At 39.3% G+C, this 15139-nt stretch overlaps 1 protein-coding gene across 9 annotated transcripts in view; it reads right to left on the bottom strand.

The window, feature by feature from the left end:
• Positions 1-15139, bottom strand: part of KMT2E (lysine methyltransferase 2E (inactive)) — a 114447-nt gene that overhangs the window by 58342 nt on the left and 40966 nt on the right. For 8 of the 9 annotated variants that reach the window (XM_040343500.1, XM_040343497.1, XM_040343502.1 and 5 more), the window contains exons 6-10: positions 14617-14675; positions 8899-8952; positions 7298-7470; positions 5953-5991; positions 2526-2753 (exon numbers count right to left, since the gene is read on the bottom strand). In XM_040343500.1, coding sequence (XP_040199434.1) covers positions 2526-2753; positions 5953-5991; positions 7298-7470; positions 8899-8952; positions 14617-14675 — 553 coding nt within the window. Of the gene's footprint in view, positions 1-2525; positions 2754-4628; positions 5303-5952; positions 5992-7297; positions 7471-8898; positions 8953-14616; positions 14676-15139 lie in introns of those variants that run through there. The other variant, XM_040343506.1, reaches the window with a different exon arrangement.

Here is a 15139-nt window from a genome sequence, read left to right as displayed (position 1 = left end):
ATCGCTCCGTCGAATGACGGAGCGATCACTTGTAAACAAACCGCCGTCATGTCTGGTTCCTCTCTCCCCTTTCTGTACCGATCGGTACAGTGTGAGCAAAGAGGGAAGAGATTGGGTGCAGCAACGCTGTGGGCCAGATCCATCCACGCTTGGCCCCAGCCTTGCCAGCAATACCCATCCATCCTCAGCTGGCCATACCCAGGAAAACCCATTCATGATCATCCATGCCACTACAGTGCCTCACAAAAAGTGTAATAGGTAGTCAAATTAGATTTGACATTTATGCCCCCAGAACACCCAATGGTGCTCCCTGCAAGTTTGGCTTCAGTATGTGGCCAGGCTGTGGAAAGGTCTCCTACATATGGTATTGCCATAATCAGGAGTAGAAGAATCTATTTTGGGGTATAATTTTTGGTATGTACATGCCATGTTAGAAATATTGTATAAGGGCCAGTTCACACCAGACGCAGTTCCATTCAGGTACGTTCATTTTTTTTCTGCACAAAATGCATGCATTCCAATGGCTCTAGTTCACACCATGCAGTCAGTTTCCGGTCAGTTTCTGCACCGGAAACTGACTGCATGGTGTGAACTACAGCCATTGGAATACATGGAAAACACTGTGCATGCATTTTTAGTGCAGAAAAAATGCACACGCTACTGAACAGAACTGTGTCTGGTGTTAACTGGCCCTAAATGGAAAACTTTGTGTAAAGAAAAATGTGCTTTCATTTTCCAAAAACGTATAGAAAAAAATGACATGTTCAAAAGACTCATTATGCCTCAGATTATACTTAGGGGTGTTTTTTCCACAATGGGGTCATTTTTGGGGAGTTTCCATTGTCCTGGTGCCTTCAAAAGTGCATGAGGTATTCAAGAAATGATATGTGTAATTTAAGCTCCTAAAATGCCTGATGGTGCTTCCTGCATGTTGCCAGGCTGTGTAAAAGTCCCACACATGTGGTATCGCCATACTCAGGAGTAATAGAATGTGTTTTGGGGTGTAATTTGTGGTATGCATATGCTGTATGTGAAAAATAACCTGCTACTATGACAATTTTGTGGAAAAATAAAATAAAAATAAGTTGATTTTGCAAAGAATTGTGGGGAAAAATTTGGGGGGCATTTGTACTTTTCTGGCATGTTGGGGTCTCGAGAAAAATTACAAATCTGCAAAATGTTATAACAGAAACTAAGTAAATGCATTTTTTTTTCTTTTACAGAATTTTTTGTCCTTTTTCCTTTATAGAGCAAAAAAAAAAAAAACCTAGGGGTAAATACCAAAGGAAAGCTATATTTGTGTAAAAAAAAAAAAAAAAAAAAGAGAGGACAACAATTTCATATGGGTACAGTGTTGGATGACCGAGTAATTTTCATTCAAGATGTAAGCACCAAAACCTGAAAATTGGTCTGGTTAGGAAGGGGGTTTAAGTGGGTAAGCGGTTAAACAGCAAAAAAGTAAGGATAATTTCATACATACATACTATAATTACCAACAGAATTGGGACACCTGACTTTATACACACACACACAAACTTTAATGGCATCCCAGTCTTAGTCAGTACGTTCAGTATTGAGTGCACTGGTGTGCAGTCATGTTGGAACAGGAAGTGTCAATCCCCAAACTGTTCCCACAAATTTGGGAGCATGAAATTGTCCAAAATGTCTTGGTATGCCGACACCTTATAGCCCTGTACACACGATCGGTTTGTCTATTGAAAACAAACCGATCGTGTGTGGGATCCCATCGGTTTGTTTTCCATCAGTGAAAAAAAAATAGAACAGGTTTTAAAATCTTCCTATGGATAAAAAACCGATAGAAAAAAAACGATCGTCTGTGTGGAAGTCCATTGGTCAAAAATCCACGCATGCTCAGAATCAAGTCGATGCATGCTCGGAAGCATTGAACTTCATTTTTCTCAGCACGTCGTAGTGCTTTACGTCACCGCGGTCGGATTTTTGACCGATGGTGTGTAGGCAAGACTGATGAAAGTCAGCTTCATCGGATTAGATTCCATCAGATATCCGATCGTGTGTACAGGGCTTAAGAGTTCCCTTCACTGAAACTAAGGGGCCAAGCCCAGCCCTTAAAAAACAACCCCACGTCATAATCCCCCCCTACACTAAATGATTTGGACCAGTGCACAAGGCAAGGTCCATAAAGACATGGATGAGCGAGTTTGGGGTGGAGAAACTTAACTAGCCTGCAGAGAGTCCTGACCTCAACCCGATAGAACACCTTTGGAGTGAATTAGAGCAGAGACTGCAAGCCAGGCTTTCTTGTCAACATCAGTACCTGACCTCACAAATGCGCGTCTGGAAGAATGGTCAAACATTTCCATAGACACACCCTAAGCCTTGTGGACAGCCTTCCCAGAAGAGTTGAAGCGGTTATAGCTGCAAAGGGTGGGCAAACTCAATATTGAATCCTACGGTCTAAGACTGGGATGTAAAGGCAGGCGTCACAATACTTTTGGCAATATAGGTGTACATGGATTAGTATCGGGTGAACTGCAAAAAAGTACCTCGACAGGTGGTTTAAAAATATGATTGCTGGTGCTGTAGTTTATCTTGACGATTTGTTCTTTGTCATTTTCACAACTAAGTCTTAAAGCTATTCTTTGTGCCTCTCTCTGAACACTTTCACTGTACTGGTTGATGCTTGCTTCTTCATAGTGGTCCATCCAAGCCTTGATTTTACTCTCCCATCCATATATGCAACTATCACCAGGGTCAATTTCAGGAGCAGAACCCTAAAATAAGGTTTAAGAAATGGCGTTAAAGACTGCAAGCCTGATAATCAAAAAAAAATAATACATTTGACTTGAGGGTCATAGCAACCATAAACAAGCACATCCACATACAGAGTCCAAAATTCCTGCTGCTGGTATTGTGTCACTATGCGTAGAGTGGAACTAAAAGTGGTTCTAAAGCCTAAACATGTTTTACTGTAATGCATTCCTTGCATTAAGGGGTAAAAAAAAGTTAAGGCATCAGCATCTCCCCTCACCTTTTACTACCAGGAGAGAGAATGGGGGAACCGAGAAGAGGAGGTTCATGGCCACTCTGTGCAATTAGAAATGTCATTATTTTACAAATCGCTTTAAATATTATATTTGGACAGCAAAGCCATAGCCACATTTCCCGACACCACCTCTAAAGTTTCGACTGACAAGCTCATTCAGTCCCTGGTGATGTGGTGGAGCAATATAAGCAGTGTGCCCTCCACCCCTCCCCTTTAACTGCCTGGAAAATAAAGTGAAACTACCTCTTGACTGACTGCAAGGATGTCTGGCTGATTCCGGCAGGGGCAATAAACCATTTATGCAAGACCCCTACCAGCACTTATTGAAAGTTTCCTCGCATTAGCTTGAGGGGTCTTTGTGGCCGCTAGGGGGTTCAAAAATACTGATGTGCTGAGGGATCTGTTGATGTTTTTGAAGGTTTACCATTGCTGCAAGGGGACCATTATTGCTTGGGACAGCGGCTGTTGTGTTATTTCTGCTTGTGGTCCATTATTGTCGCATCCCAACTGCTGTAATAACATGTTCAGTGGGCTTTAAGCTCTTCTTTCAACTGAAGCATGGGGCAGTAGTGCACACCACGCCTGGCTGTCGCATTTTGTTTGAGATGGTTTTTCAGAAATGGAGTCGATTGCACAGTGTTTAAAAATGGTTAAGCTTACCATATACTATACAATCCAGGTGTCCAATCTCCTTTAGATCTACAATCAACTACGTAACGCAAAGGGCCTGTGCCACTAGATATACATTTATTTGATTGTATAGGATCATCCTGATTACATAGATGTAGTAAACATAAATGAGGTTGTACAGATTGTAGTGTGTATGACCACCATTAGTTTTCTAAAGGTACAGTATTCATGACTGATCTGAGTTTTTTTTTTTTTTTTAAACAGAGCTGGGTCTGAAGTTTAAAGGCTCATGCATACAGGCCAGCTCAGTCTTATCAGCAAAATTCCCAATGTATTTTCCTGTCCGGGTAGCTCCGGTCATTGACATGAATGGCTGCATGCTGCTGTACTCATGTATATAGCTAATGTAAACACAAGTACAGCACATGGGCGTACGCATAAACATGTATGCTGCACTTTTTGTACATTTTTTTGATGGTCTATTGTCATGGTTTCCCTTCATGAGCTTTCCTTGACCTCTAACCAGTTTTTTTACCTTTGCACTGTGATGTCATCCTCACAGGCTTTTTTGACGTGTGGGATATTGGGTTTTCAGTTCACTTCTACGCTTTAGTGTCTTGGGAATAATGGACAGAGCTCCAACGAAACGTTACTAAAATGCGGTTTGTGTTATCCTCTGCTGAAAGAGCCGCGATTGCCTCTATACCAGTTTCAGATTTGTATGGATTTCTTTTTGTCCGAGCACTTAAGCAGTGGCTACCCTTGTAAACATATACTGGTCAAAAGTTTTAGAACACCAACACACCCCCCCCCCCCCCCCCCCCCCATTTTTCCAGTATTTATTGATTACTACACAGTTTAATGTCTCAATGTATATAAATATATAAAAAAAAGAACACTTGGAAACAAAAAATAAATCATGGAATTGTTTTATAACAAAATGTAAGCTTAATGGTTTACTCAAAATAAGCACCTTTTGCAGATAGAACAGCCGAACACACTTGTAGCATTCTTTCTAGAACAGAAATCAAATATTGTTCAGAAAGTTCTACCAAACACTGTTGCAGAAGTTCCCACAAAATGTGTTGCTCTTGTAGGTTCCTTTGCTTTCACCCTTCTGTTCAGCTGATCCCAAACCAACTTCGTCACAGGCTTGAAGTAGGTCATCTTGCTGTAGGGTGGCTCTGCAAAATGCTATAGTAGTAGTTTTGGTTCAGAGTGTCACTGTGCAAGTTGGGCACTCTGCATCCAGCAAGAGAGCCCCTGACCATCATGCTTCCTCCCTTGTTTTTGACAGTTGGTGTCACACTCTGAAGAACCATCATTTCACCTTTTTGAGAGAGTATAAAAGCCCTGTTTGATGAACCAAAGATCTCAAATTTTGATTCATCAGTACAGAAGAGCTTCTTCCAATCTTCAGAATTCCTGGCAGTGCTTCATGGTCCAGGCAAGCCACTTTCTTATTTTGCCATTTTAGTAATGGCTTTCTTGGAGCCACTCAAACCCGCAGCTCAAAGTCTTCTCTTCACAGTTGAAACGGAGGCTTACTTCAGTGTTCAGCTGTGCTTGAAGCTGTTGTCCTGTGGGTCACCTGTCACGCAAGATGATGACTTAGAAACTTGTCTTCGTATTCTGTTGTGGCTTTGGTTCTGCCACATCGCCTGTCAATTTTCTCCAAGTGCCTTTTGATGGTGTAGGAAACTGTAACCTTGGCTTTCTATGCAATTTCTCTAAAGGAAAGAATTACACTTTTAAAGGGTCATAATGGTCTGACTTCCTTTGTTAATTTCCATTCTTTTGCCATTTTGAGTGTAATATACTACTTCCTGCAGTACAATACAGTCCAAATATTGCTTAAGGGGATGTGGGAACAGTCTGCTTTAACACTACTTTTATACAGACAGAGCGCATTAAGTAATCAAAAAAGCTGGGTCACCTGTAGGAAGGAATTGTTAGCATAACCTTTTCAGGCTTAATTTACTTACATTGCTGCCCAAAAAAAACGATTTGTTAACCTATTACTTCTTCCATGAAAAAGGCATTTTTGTATAACTCTGAAATGTACAATTTTCTGTTTTGTTTAACTTAAACTTTTTATTTTCACCTCTGGCAGTTTACCTTTATGCCATTTAAGGCTATTTGCTGGACTATTTAAATTGAAAAAAAAAAAAAAAAAAAGCTGGAAAAATGGGGGTGTTTTAAAACTTTTGACTGGTAATACAGATGGATAGAGATATATAATAAAGACAAATAAAAAAACTTTGTTGTACACATACACACATTAAATAAGATAGTACCTTAACTCGGGAAGATTTTCTTGATCCTTCTCTGAAGGCCTTTAGAAAAAAAAAATGACATTTTACACTCTTAATCCATCAAGTTAATTATTGATGCAAAAAACACCACGACATCTACTAGTTTATTCTACGCAAGAAAAAGAAAAAGAAAGAAAGAAATATATTCTCATCGGCATATACAGTAGCAGTAGACATAAGTTCCAATAGAGAATTTGATGAGCATGTTTTGTATGAAAAAAAGAAAAGCATTATTGCAGGCCAAAATGATTCCAATATGTTAGAATAGCTACAGCTAAAGCTTAAAGGGGTTGTAAAGTCAGAAGTTTTTTTCATCTTAATGCATTCAATGTGTTATGCATTCAATGTGTTGTCAGCTGTGACTTTGTTGCCATTTAAGAATTCAAATGACTAGGAAATAACACTACCAAGGTACACACTATAGGTGGAGGTGCCATTAATGTCAAAAATGGCATAAGGCGAATGTTAAAAAAACAAAAAAAAAAAAAACAAACACACACACACACACACACACTTTAAACTCTCCGGGTCTACCTCCAAACCAGAGAGGGCTCTTCCCTTAGAATTGGTGTAACATACAGAGCACCAGAACAGACTCAAGATTATGATAACTTGTTGATCGCCGAGGCAACTCAAATGGCAATGAAGGGGGGGGGTTTGAATTATGAATGACTTAAACATTCCTGACATTAAACGGGAATACTCAAGCTGCTATAACAAGCAGGAGCAGAGATGTAATGGAGGCAATGAATGAGATGATCTGAAACCGTAAAAAGTCCAACCCGAAGGTGATCATATTTTAGACCCAGTACTGATAGACAAATGGGAATTGACTGTTGGATATTGAGGTGGGAGAAAATTTGGGTTCTAGTTATTACCAATGTCTTTGATTTGATGTTAAAACAAGAACTGAAAAATCATGTACAAAAAAGTTTTGGATTTCCAAAAAATAAAGTTTAAAAAAAAATGCATAAAACTTAACAGAGTCTTTAAAGCGAATGTTAGTCTGAGCAGTCTTGAAAAAAATAGGGGCCAAAGAGAAGGCAGACTTATAAATATGTATGTGTAAAATGGCTCTAACAGCATTATCTTCCTACAAGTTCTGGGCAAAAAGTACCTGCTTTTGACTATGAAACGTTAAGTCAATAAAGAAGGGATCAGATTTTACAGGGTCATTCCTTCTGTAGATAGAACATATACCCTGCAGTTCTATGTTGCTCAACAAATATGACCAAAACAAAAAGCAAAGTTCAATTTTCTGAACACAATCACTAAAATGAATAACCTAAAAAGGAGGCATTGCCAAAGCTCCCGTTTCAATCCATACCTTTTTAGATTTTGCAGCAGTCTGCTCCTTTTCTCCACTTTTTTTCCGTTTCTTGTCATTTGTCTTGGTTACCCTTGTAGCAGTGAGTGTAAGTGTTGTTGGAGTGTGCTGGAAAGCTGTGTACAGCTCCATAGGAACTTCATCACAACTCTCAGTTGCACTTGTGTCACCATCTTTAAAACCAGACAGAAAAGCAAATTATTTAGAAAAAAAATGTAAACAAAGCCCTAAAATTAAATTCTGAAAATAAAAGTCATACATTTGAGAGGATATTTTTCTTCAATGTGGGTTTAATTGAAAATATTGGCTAAATGTTTTATTTATAAAAATAAAAACACCTACAAATCCTAATCACCGTCAGGTACTCTCTTCAGGAAAAAAAAACTTTCGCTTTAATATACTGAAAAAAGATACAGACCCAAAAATAGGGTCATCAACCAAGGAAAAAAAAAAAAAACACAAACACACACCCCAAAAATGTGCCTCATTACAGGGTTGAAGTATAAAAATTGGTTAAAAACCTAGGAAAAATGTGGAGCATCGCGGCTCCAGCCACTCACAGCGCCAGAGCCGCGAACTCAGAAGAAACGCAGAGGGGAAACTTCAGCTCCCTCGACAGTGACCGACGCTTCGTTCTAAGTTAAGTATTTTATAATGAGCTAGTATGCCTCTTTTTTTTTCCTGCGGGTTTACAACCGCTTTAATTGTAAAGGCACTGGTGAATCCAACAGGATTAGCCAAGTTTTTCACCCAGTCAAAAAGCAAATTGTCAGTTCACTGAAAAGCACAGACATAATTAAAAATAAAAGTTAGTAAACAGAAGACAAGAATGCTGTAATATAGACCAAAGATCAACTGTCTTCACTGGAAAGCGTGAGCCTCCAACCAACTCCTACACTGTGCCCTACATCTTTGGATACAGACAAGAAAAATTGCAAAATAAATCTCAAAACTAAAGGTGCAAGCACTCTGAATGTTAACAAAAAGGACAATTTTTGTTTGACAGATATACAACATACATAAAAATGAACAAAAATGAAAAAGAAAAAAAAAGTTGGTAAATTAATATATCTTTTAGGAAATTTTTTTTTTTCCTTTAACACACAGATCCATGTCCTGTAGCGCAAAAAATAGAAACCGCAGGAGGTAATCAAATACCACCAGAAGAAAGCTCTATTTGTGAGGGGAAAAAAAATTATCAAAATTTTGTTTGTGTACAACATTGCACGACCGCACAAACGTCATTCAAAATGTTACAGCGTTATACTGTAAAAAAAAAAAAAAATGTTACAGCGCTGAAAGCTCAAAATTGGCCTGGGCAGGAAGGGGGTGACAATGCCCAGTATTGAAGTAGTTAAGAACTACGAATTTTGGACCAAAAAAATTAAATAAAAACACAAACAGTACTAGCAATTGTGTATACCATATACAAATCCAAATAGGTGCACAAACTTAAAATATGAAAACAATTGACCATTGTTACGACACAAGCAGAATTTTTTTTTTTTTGCTTAAGAAAAACCAGGAACCTTTTTAGAAATAACATTTTATTTTTGCATATAGCAAGAAGTGGGAGGTGTCACAATTGAAATGGTACCTACCAGATAAAAGGTTTCCGCTGTTGCCTCTACCATTGTAGCAGGTTTGAAGATCATCTGCATTAGAGTCACAAAAGTTATAGCACAATAAGGTATGTTGCAGTCAATAAACAACATTATCAGTGCACCAACACTCTGCCTGTGTATGACCAGACTGATTTGTTCATCTAATGACAAAAGAAAGTATTGCCTCCTAATAGGCTTCATCATTGTCATAGCTATGAAGACTATCTATATAATTGCAACTAAAATTATTCTCAACAGGTAAAAATTACACATTTAAATATATTAAAAGGTGAAATCAGTGGCCCCTACTAATTTACAAAAAGATGTCAAAATAACCAACTAAACAATGCATACAAATAGTATAAATAGCGCTTTAACCCTTTCCATTAACAGAAATAAGAAAATATTTGCAGAATTCCTCTACACCAGGGCTCCTCAAACTATGGCCCGCCAGATTGAATTACCTGACGTACGGCCTGCCCCTTTCATAAGATCGCAACACTCGCCCTTCCCGCTGCTACCTTATTCACCGAAGACAGGGAAACATGACAGGTCCAGACAAAGGGCGGGCGATTGGTTGGTTACTAGACAGCGGGCCGGTCCCAGCAATCAACCAACTGCCTTTAACATGAAAAGTTCCGCCCTTTGTCTGAACCGGTCAAGTTTCCCGTCTTGTGTGAATAAGGTAGCAGAGGGGAGGGGGAGTGCAAGTGCTGCGATCTTGTGGAAGTGTGTAATATTGGTGGGAGGGAGTCTGTGATGGGGTGGAGGGGTATTCCTTGTGTGGGTGGGTGGGGAGTCTCTGTGAGAGGGGTAGTCTGTTGTGGGGGCTGCTCTGTGATAGCGAGGAGCTTTATCAGCAGACCACAAGGCTGGCCAAAGACGGTTCGAATCTCCGCCAGTTCAGTAGGGACTGGCCAGGATTACAACCATGTATGGGCAAGGCTGAACGTAGGTCGATCAACTTAGGTACAACTAGCCTGTCCGATTTTACATACAAATTTGCTAGCAGCTATTATAGCCTCTGGCAGTAATCACTGTGGTCTCCCTGCTGGGAGAGCACAATTGCCTTGCGGGAAGGATTCATCCCCCCCCATCAACACTGACAACCACTGATCAGTTTGGGGTGTAAATTAAAAGATACCCCAATTATGTCATGTGCACACCTGCTCCACTTTTCTAACCTTCCAGATTTTATGGTTCTCACAAGAACCCCTGTTTCTGTAAAATATTTCACAGATATTTTTATCTTACTCTTTTTTTGGAGTTCACAGAGGGACAGTCTAGTACCATCTTATATATACACAGCCACCCGCAGGAGGACTGAACACTGGTGAACAGAATTTGTGTCCTGTATAACCCCCCCCCCCCCGACCCCCATTCCAGACAGGGAGAATTAAATCCCCTAATCTGGTGGCGATACAGGCTGGGGCTGACAACAGAAAAACTAGCTTGTAGCCTTGGAAACAACCTCCCATGCCCAGGCATTAGAGATGCTGGATGTCCGCAAAGGCCAACAGACCCCTCTTCATATTTCATGGCAAAGAATATCAAGAAACAAATTCTGACCCCAAGCCAGGCATTTTTTGCCATGCGTAGAATAATTTGGCCTGAAAGCACCGCAATGAAGAAACTAAAATCAAAATGGTCACATTCCAGGCCAGCCCACAAAATGTCCAATCCAGCAGGGACAAGGTATTGCTAAAAAATAAAGCAATCTCAATAGCTGTGTATAGAGACCAGTTTAAGCAGCTTGAAGGGAAATTTTGACTGAAGAAAAGATAGCAAGATAGTTGGGACTTTTTTTTAGCAGAGCAGATAAAAAGTCATCCATTCTCCAAGGACACTAGAAAAAAAAAAAACTGCAGCATGCTGGAAGATTACGAAGGTTTGATTGTGGTTCGTCAATGTCCAAATAATCCTGTAGGTGGCAGTATAACTCTGCTACTCAGTGAGTGAGAAACAAAAGCTTTTGTTCAACCTTCACGTGTAAGGTAAAACTATATGAATTCAAAATTACCCAATATATTGTTGACCTCACATGTAACATATAGTGAAGTTTTTTTTATGCCATTAGGGCTCAAGCCTGTGCAGGCAAACAGGAAAGACCCATGTTGGCAACTAAAAAATTATCTGTATGATCATTTTAATTTTTTTTTTTTTTTAAACAAACAGCTTCCCAAAAGTGCAGGCATCGAGGAGACTACCTACACTAACGCTGCCTAGACATTAGTTGGCGGGTGGTCATGCATGCACAACCTGGATACCAAAAGATCTAATGAGAAACAGGATTTTTGTACTCACTGTAAAGTCTTTTCTTGGAGTCCATTGAGGGACACCAAATCCCTAATTTAGGGTTATACTGCTGCCTAATGGAGGATTGGACACTATTAAGCTGTAAAACAGCCCAGGATAACCCCACCAACTAACATAATGCCTCAGTCTGTCGCAAGCAGTGCCAAGAAAATGATCAAGTGTGACCTGTGGTCCTTTAAATCAGGGCTGTGGAGTCGGTAGATAAATGTTCCGACTCCCCGACTCCGACTCCTCTGTATTAATATGCGAATGTATTTTATACATTCCTTGAGTGAAAGAAACGCAACCTACCACAGGACTACTGGCTGGGAAGCCAACAATCTACTGTATTGCACAGTTTAAGCAAAAGACAAACACAATGAAAACAATCAAGTGACTGGATAGTAGCAACAGGCATAAACATCAGGAACAGGATCTTTACCAGTTCAAAAATACAAAACCACATTATTTGGTTGTTTTAGAACAAAAACAAAGCTTATCTATAATGAACCAAAAACAAAATCTGCAAAACCTAGAAATGGTTTATATTAATCTTGAAATGTAGTTATAGGCTTAGCAAATGCAATCAATTCAATGTAGAGTTCTAAGGAAGAGAATTGCCTCTGCCAGATCCTCTTTCATAGAGGCTCTTAAGTCAGAATTTATTATTTTTAGGGCTGAAAATAATCTTTCGACACTGACTTGGGTGGGTGGCATTGCAGTAACTATTCTGGCCACATCACTAACGATCTCTGGATAAACAAGGATGGCTTCTTCAACAGTAAGTTTTGATGAGCGATCATACTTTTCAAATTCTTTTAGTGCTTTATAAAACTCCTGTTGGATTTTTTTTATTTGGACACTTACTGGTTCTCTAACATGCGTTCCCTGTAAAAGCAGAACACAACACTATGGAAAGTATAAGTATTGCAGCTCCTAATTGTGCGTTGCGTGCCATATAGTGAAGCACATGAAAAGCATGCTTCTTCACGGTCACTTAACGTGTTCGTTTTGCGGTTACGTGAGGCACTGCATGCATTGGTCTTTATTCTTACAGTAGAGAAGTCATTAATTATAACTTTTTGTGAATTGGGACATTTAAACTTGCTTTTTTTTTTTTTTTAATTCCAATCTAAATTTAGTAGGAGTCGGAGTCGGTGCATTGTTTGCCGACTCCGACTCCAGGTACCCAAAATTTCCCCCGACTCCTCGACTCCGACTCCACAGCCCTGCTTTAAATAGGCTCAAAGAAAAAAATAATTTATGGCAGGTACACAGATCCCATTATTGTTTTTGCCCATTGAGGGACACAAAAGTCAGTAGGGACGCTGTAAAATCTACACAAAAAACAGAATACGATTTGCAATTCTCATAAACCCATATTTTATTCACAATAGAAACTAGAACACCCATCAAATGTTTAAACATGTACTATTTTAAGAAAGTAATTAAAATGAAACTGATGGCAGCAAAAAAAAAAAAAAAAAGCTGGCGAAGTAAGTGGTACTAAAAAGGAAAAGCTGGAAGAACATCTTGCAAATTAGTTTAATTGACAACAGGTCAGTAACATGACTGGTTATAAAAAGAGCATCTTAGAGTTAGAGCGTCTCACAATTTGGAACAGAGGTTCACCAATCTGAAAAGCTGCGTTTGCGACTTTAAATATCTCTAAAGTATATATTATTATTAAAAGATTATGAGAATCTGGAGAAATCTGTGTACAGGGGACAAGGCCAAAACGCAATATTAGATGCTGTGATCTTCGGGCCCTCAGACGGCACTGCATTAAAAACAGGCATGTTTCTGTGATATTCATACTGCGTGGTCTCAAATACTTCCAAAAATAAACAGTCTTCCGAGCTATCCAAAAATGCAAGTTAAAGCTCTATGATGCAAAGAAGCAGCCGTATCTAAACATGATCCAGAAACACCACCGGTCTTCTATGAGCAAAAGCCAATTTAAAAAAGCCTGTTGCAAAGTGGAAAACTGTTCAGTGGTCAGACTAATGAAAATTTGACATTTTTGGCAACCATAGTCGCTGCTGCCTCCTCCAGGCTAAAGAGGAGAGGGACCCTTTGGCTTCTTATCAGTGCTCCGTTCAAAAGCATGCATCTCTGATGGTATGGGGGTGCATTAGAGTGTATGGAATGGGCAGCTTGCACATAAGGAAAGGCATCATCAGTCCTGACATGATGATGCCTCTCCCAAAACTCCAGCAACTGGTCTCCTCAGCTACCAGACATTTACAGAGTGGTGTTTAGAGGGGATGCTACACTGTAGTAAACCTGGCCCTGACCAAACTCAGATGTGTTTGCTGCCATGAATTTCAAAATTACCTTTTTTCTTAAAATTGTACTCAGTTTTCCATTTTCTATTGTGAATAAAATATGGATTTATGAGATTTGCAAACCATTGCATTCTGTTTTTATGTAGATTTTCTCACCACATGGAAGTGAGCATTTTTCACTACTTTTAATACATTTTCCTTGCTGGTTTCACACTATTGGAGTGTATGTGCTCTCCTCTTTTACTTTTGTATATGTATTATCTTTGGAGATGCATACATATACACCTTCACGTTTTTGCAACCAGCGCAGTACTTTATATATTTTTTGTATAATTCTCAAATGTGACAGCAGGTGCGGGGGGCTACAAGGCCTACTTGTTACAAGAATGAGGTCTGGAAAGCACCCATTTCAGAAACCAGTGCCTGAAGGTCAATTCCAGATAGCCCTGCAACATCCAATCCAGCAGGGTATGAGAACAGCACTCTAGTTTAAGACTGTAGAAAATTCCACTCAAAATAGCTGCAACTGTAATCACTAGTTCAAGAAGCAATGCAGTGAATAACCTTGACTAAAGAAAATAGGAAAGAAGAGGAGTGGAAGGAAAAAAAAAAAAGATAGCAAAGAAATTATATTAACATTTTTCCCAGTGGAGCTGAGAAGACGTCCATCCTCTAAAGAGAGCAAAAACTGAGGCGTGCTGGTAGTTATCCTGGACTGGCCTACATATTTTTTTTACTTTTTGTCCCATCCACCTGTAGGCGGCAGAATAACCACAAAGTATTACTTCCTGTGTACCTCAATGAAGAAAGCCCATCTTGTTTTACAACATGCAAGTTTGCATCAAGTCAGTGTCAAGAAGGGGCTACAAAACGTATGCCCAAATGATCAGTCATGAAATGGAAAGATTGGCCAAAATGTTCTTTAATGTCCATAGATTCCCTTACAAGGTACATTTAAAGAAAAACATCTAGTCTACCAAAGCACTTCAGACCTTTCCAGTTTGGCAACCTAAATCAATAGTTTGCTTAGGGAAATGCCTGAAGCAAAGTGACATTTAATTCCTCATTAAAAAAAGGGCACACAAACCTAAATGCAAGACGGACAGGTGTTTAGTATACCTGCTTAACTCACCTGACAAATGTTCTCGCTTTCTTTGTTGAAGTAATACAGCTCTCTCCCTGTCCAGAGCACTGAGAAAAAAAGAAATAGTTAGAAAATTATCAAAATACATTTAGTTGGTTATGCCGACCCATTGGTTTCAATACTTTATGAAGAACAAGCTCATCAAATCTATAACAATTCAGAGGTCCTCATCTGTGTACTTGGTAAAGGCTATGGACTCATGACATGACACCAGAGGATTGACACGCCAGCCACACATTCAACATATTCAGATGCATGAGTCACAAATGGCAGCCCCCATATTTCTCCGATATACAGCATTTCTATCTTGTAATGGAAAACCAACTACAGTGCACCTGGAAAGTATTCACAGCCTTATTCCAAAATGGGTTAAATTCATCATTTTCCTCAAAAGTCTACAAACAATACCGCATGACGACAACGTGAAAGTTTGTTCGAAATCTTTGCAAATTTTTTACAAATATAAATAAAACACACAAGTATTCAGAGCCTTTGTCATGACACTCAAAAT

Source organism: Rana temporaria, chromosome 3, assembly GCF_905171775.1.
Source record: "Rana temporaria chromosome 3, aRanTem1.1, whole genome shotgun sequence".
NCBI classification, from domain to species: domain Eukaryota; kingdom Metazoa; phylum Chordata; class Amphibia; order Anura; family Ranidae; genus Rana; species Rana temporaria.
This window is presented reverse-complemented; position numbering and strand designations above follow the sequence as displayed.